This window comes from Pterocles gutturalis, unplaced genomic scaffold (assembly GCF_000699245.1).
Source record: "Pterocles gutturalis isolate BGI_N339 unplaced genomic scaffold, ASM69924v1 Scaffold53229, whole genome shotgun sequence".
NCBI lineage: Eukaryota > Metazoa > Chordata > Aves > Pterocliformes > Pteroclidae > Pterocles > Pterocles gutturalis.
In genome coordinates, this window is record NW_010132746.1 from 1 (window position 1) to 5,518 (window position 5,518).

The 5,518-nt window shown below is 47.8% G+C and overlaps 1 protein-coding gene across 1 annotated transcript; it reads left to right on the forward strand.

Moving 5' to 3' along the window:
* Window positions 1-2,138: 2,138 nt before the first annotated feature.
* On the forward strand, window positions 2,139-5,511 carry LOC104467244 (BCL-6 corepressor-like; the record flags this gene model as incomplete). Its single annotated transcript, XM_010080963.1, has 3 exons — window positions 2,139-2,270; window positions 3,803-3,881; window positions 4,746-5,511. Coding segments are annotated over exons 1-3 (931 nt in total), but the record flags the coding sequence as incomplete, so codon positions are not given.
* Window positions 5,512-5,518: the final 7 nt, after the last annotated feature.

Below are 5,518 nucleotides of genomic sequence, written 5' to 3' on the forward strand. Positions count from 1 at the left end.
GGATTTCGGAGAAGGGGCTGGCAGCTGGCAGCTATGTCAGGGTGTGGACTCTGACCAGCTTGGGTGGGCCCTGGGATATCCCACTGCCTGCCCACTGCATCCAGTGTCATGGTGGGCTTTGTACTGCTCCGGCGGTGGTGGGATGTGGAGCGTGCGTCAGGGGATTGACGGGCTCTAATTCAGGCACCGCGCCTTATCTTAATGATACACTTCCATCGAGGAAACCAGGCGGGCGCAGGCGGCCCCTTGGAGGAGCAGCATGGGTTGGCCTCACATGCCCCCGAAAGGAAAGCGGGGTGCGGGGAGCGGGGCCGTGCACCGCCAAAGGCCCATCTCCTGCAAGCCAGTGTCCGTCCCTCACGGATGAGGCAGCGCACGGGGTGGCTACTAACCTTATGTGAAACTCTAAATCACTCTCTCCATGCTGCTGCTGCCTCTATTGAAAACATTACGAGCGGCGCATCTGGAAAACAGTAAATCTGTCCAGAAACCGTCTTTCCAGTGAAATAACTCCTTTTGAATGATAGCGCGGTATCTAATCTCCGCGGATTTTTGTTTCCTTGCAGCGATTTTTTGTGGACTTCATTAGGGAGAGCTAACCATTTTGGAGAGAGGAGGGTCAATGCGCTGTTTCATTAATATACATTTGTTCCAGACGTGGAGTTTTGCACAAAAGGCCTCTCTGAGGGGAGAAAAAAGTGTTGGGGAACAAGGCTTTCCTGCTGTTTCAGTTCTTAAACCTCTCTGAACCTGTGTGAAGTATTGTGTTAAAGGCCCAATCTGGGCTGCTTCCCCATTAAATGCCAAAGTGATCATTTGCATATTTTGTAGCCTGACAAAGGAAATGAGTTTGCTGGGGAAGCGTGGATGCTTTGGGAGACCTTAGGCATTAAACTCCCAGTGGTCAATCGCCCGTTACTGGCTTGTGTGTGCGCGTAAAGGGAGTATCATGCCTCCTGCTTAAAGGCTTCTATTTTTGTGAGAGAGGAAGAGCTGAGGGATATCCTGTGCATTAAAGGCTCCCCCTACTTATTAACCCAGCATTTAGCAGCAGGATGCGGGCTGAAGCTCAGTCAAAAGAAACGACTCAACCTCCGAAGAGCAATTAAAATCTTGCACTGGAATAAATCACGCGCCGCGATAATCCTGTTAATAAAACGCAGCTTGTCCTGACACTTCGCTCATGCAGCAAACCAGAATTTAATGCGAGCGGAGGTGGCGTTAGGCAAAGGTAGAGAGGAGGAAAAGCCTTTCCCCCTCCGCCGCTGGACGCGAAAATGCAGTTACCTTTCACCTGCCTCCCTGGCTGCACGTGACGCCGATCCTCTTGGACTGCTAATACTTCTCCAGCGAGCCCGCTAATGATTTCTTTCCCTGGAGTGAGCAGGCATCATTGAATTACTGAAAGCACTCACAGCAGCAGCAGCAGCAGCAGCAGCAGCAGTAGCAGCAGCTCTGATGCAGAAGCCACCAGGGCTCGGTGCTTAATCAAATCAAGGGGTGGGGAGCTCGCCAACCCACTTACTATTTTTAACCCCTTTCTCCAAGTTAGTCATGTGCAGACACTAAAGGGGAGGTTTTTATTTAGATCTCTTCTGTAGCAGCGTCTCTTCAGTTTTAAGTCCTCACGTGAAAGCTTCATCAGCAATCAGTGCAGCTAATACACGCGGTGTGTGGCTGCTCTTGCGATGCACTCCTGCTCTTGTGTGTTCCTAATGCAGGGCTGTTTGTGAGCATCTGTGGGTAGTTCACATGCTCCCCCAGCCCGAGGGGTCTCCCTCCTTGGTTCAGAAGGTTTGGGGACTGGTGTGTACCTGGCCAGCTGAGTCATTCTTGTTCAAACAAAATGCAGTGGTGAAACTTTTATTTGTCGATAGCCTGAAATGATTCTTAATTTTCTGGATGTGCGCTGGGGAAAAGATCCGTCTCCTCTGACCTATAAATGCCCTCAATTTGCTCCTTTATTGCAGGGTATCTCCCTTAGTGGTTAACGTAGGCAGCTCGCTCCCCGCACCAATCCTGCATTCATTATTAATTACCCGGAGGGAGGCTGGCTGCTATGCCGTGATGTTTGCACTTCCTCCTAGACGAATCTGCTCAACTTTTTATTTTATTTTTTTTTTTTGTTTAATTTTAATAGAATATAAAGCCGTGAAGAAAAGCGGCGATTTTTAAGAAGACGTCATGCTTTCTGCAACTCCCCTGTATGCCAACGTTCATAGCTGGATGAGCAATGAAAGGGTCCGCATGTGTGGAATTAATGAAGACAGGTAAATATTTAAGCTTCTGGCAAGTTAAACCACACTGTAATTCTGCAGCGTGAGGTCTCGGAGTTCGCTCGCTTCCCTAATGCTGGAGTAGATAGCTGCCGCCTTGCATCGAGATCAGCCCAGCCTGGGGAGGTGGGGGAGAGAAACAAGACGTGCCTGAGAGCGGTAGAGCAGCCGCTGATTTACTATTTAACAGGCAACCTGGGTCAGTGAAGCAGGGACAGCCTTTAAAGAGATTGCTCCCCAAAGCAGCCTTTAAACACGCTTTTACAATTAATTTATTATTTTGTATTTGAGAAGGGGAATTAAACCAAACAGTGCACGCGTTCTGGCAGTGACTGTTTGGCAGAGGGGCTCTTGCCTGCGAGGTGGTGTTCCCTGCCTTTGGACCAACAGCTTGTCCTGTGAAATGGCAACAGTGGCCTTTCCGTCTCCCACAAGTAAATTTCTCTTCCTCCCCACCTTTTTTCCTACTGAATATCATTCATTCGATGATTAAAATTAGAGTCTTTAATAATTTTCAATGGGGTGATGCAGGGACTGGCCGGTGTCCTCTTCCCTTAAACCCCAGCTTTTTAAAAAGCGAAATGACACTGAACAGGAGCTGCGGGTACGCCTGCAGTTCTCTGTGCCAGTTTTGTGTGGTTTTAATGTTTTTCTGTCTTCTCTTTGAACCTGTGTTCTCACTGTTGTGTGAAATGCCTCCGAGAAGCTGGGGAAAGTTTTTGGTCTTTGCAGGGAAAAACTACTTACAAACATAAACCGGAGGAAAACGGCCAAATGTCTCACTCTGCCTTCACGTCCTCTATCCTCACTTTCCTCCTCTCAGTTATTTAGGCATAATATTTTTATGTGCTACTTGCAGGAGAGTTGAATCTTTGAAAAATGAATAAACAAATACATTAAAATTGCATTTCTGCTTTAAGGTGATGATGTGCCTTTAAGCGCTTTGATTGAAAGGAATTCTTTTGGGTAATGCTGAAACTTTCCTTCTGCTGCGTGTCAGCAATTTTTGTCCCTGGGATTTGAAATTTGGCACTAAGGTATATTCTTTATCGGTGTTTTCTATGATAACAAGTCTCAGTGCTGCAACACTGGTATGGCGCGGATGTGCGGCTCCCTCTTTAGCATGGAACAACTGAAATTCATATGATATTAGCGTGTGTATTTTCATTTTCTCCTTGACAGCATTTATGGATGGTACATGAGCAGGATATGTTTAAAATAGGATATTCTCTCCTTGGAAAAAGAAAAGGGCAAGGGGCAAAAATAAGACCTTGACAAAAATCTCTTGTGTTGGAAGAGGCTGCACTGATGTGTGCTGCGTGTGTTCCTGCCGTCAGAACCCTTTATACCTGTTTTCAAATGGTCCTCACTTTCTAAAGTAGTTACTCTGCATGGGTCTGCAAAAGGATAAATATGGTATCATATAGGACTTTTCTAGGGAAATCAAAAGATGGAGGTGATATAACCTTGTACTGATCTGAGATGTGCAGGATGTTTTCAGATAGTGAGCTTCTGTTTCTTAATAGGAAAATTCCCGTTAACGACGGTGATGCACCGAAAAGCAGGCTGGAGTTGAGGGAAGAAAATCACCTGAATCACAGTGTGGTAAGAAGTTTATAGCTTCATGCTGCTGTTGCATCTGTGCCTGTCCTCCCCACCCTGTCTCCCACCCATGGGTGTTATTACATGATCCATTTGGAGAACTACCTGTCTATTGCACCTCTAGCCGGGCTTGGCCACATGCCGGTTGTTTCTGTGAAACAGTGAAATGGGACTTTGTTTGTTTATCTTGTTAATCTTTTGATGCTGGCTTTGTGGTGTTGTGTTGTCGTATGACATCATATTCTTACTTTCTTTCCGTTATGAGTAATGTCATGCAGCATACCTGCATGTCTAACGAGAATAGTTCATGTAAGTGTTAAGTACATCAAAGTTTCAGCAAAGTTGGTAGTTTTCTCCTTCTTTAAGCATACGCGGGGAGCAGCAAGTAGGGAAGAAATTCTGACAGCGGACTTTTCTTCGTGCTGTGTCCTCAGACGCTTCGCCCCGTGAATTGTGTGGCGGTGGCGAGCTCTGGAGCAGAGCTGTGGCAGAGAGAGAGGTCCCAGAGGAGGAGAGACTCTCTGTCCTTCGCTTCCCGCTCTCCATGCCACCAGCCCACATTGTCTTGCTCTGGCAGGGCTGGGGCTGAGGAACAGGTTGCCACATGGGAGTGATGCCACCAAACATCATCTCTAGGCCACTTTTGTCTGCTTGGGCTATGGGTCCTCACACCTTTGTTTCTAGCTGATGGATTTTGAGTGTGAAGAGATTGGTATTGATGTTTATGGGGTATATATTGCTCTGTAGGTTTTGGTGACAAGATGTTTGCATTGGTATTGTTTCTCTGCCAAATGCTGACATGACTGTAGCCTGAGTGGTAATCATTGTAGCGAAATGTGAAAGTAACATGCTTCTTGTTCTGTGAAGGTGGATGCGACTACAGCACATCGCATTGACAGTCTCGCAGCTCTGGGTATGGACAGGTCTGGACTCATGCGAGAAGGACTCAGAGTCCCCAGTAGTATTGTCTATTCCAGCTTGTGCGGGCTTGGCTCGGAAAAATCACGGGATGCTACGAGTTCGATAGCTGGGCTTGGATTTACTCCTGAAAGAAATCCAGAGATACAGTTTAAGTCTAATCCCCCCGAAGCGGTAGAAAACACAGCTGTCTCTGGGAAAGCCCCGAATGGCTTCAGTGCTATATACAAAACGCCACCTGGAATACAAAAAAACTCTGTCCCAACAGGAGAGACACTGGGTTTGGACCGAGCTACCGGTGACAAGCAGAGTCCCCTCGGTGTCAATGGTGCTAGTTACCTAAGGCTCCCCTGGGTAAACCCCTATATGGAGGGCACGACACCCACCATATACCCTTTCCTTGACTCACCAAATAAGTATTCTTTGAACATGTACAAGGCATTGCTACCTCAGCAGTCCACCTACAGCTTACCGCAGCACCTGGCTTACTCACCCGTATGTACAAACGGTGAACGTTTTTTATACCTGCCTCCCTCCCACTACGTTGCCCCGCACATCCCTTCATCACTGGCATCGCCCATGAGGCTCTCGACTGCTTCGGCTTCACCGGCCATCCCGCCTTTGGTGCACTGTCCGGATAAGGGTTTGTCGTGGAAGATGGGTGTCAGCCCCGGCAACCCCGTCGATGCACACGCCTACCCCCACATCCAGAGCAGCAAGCA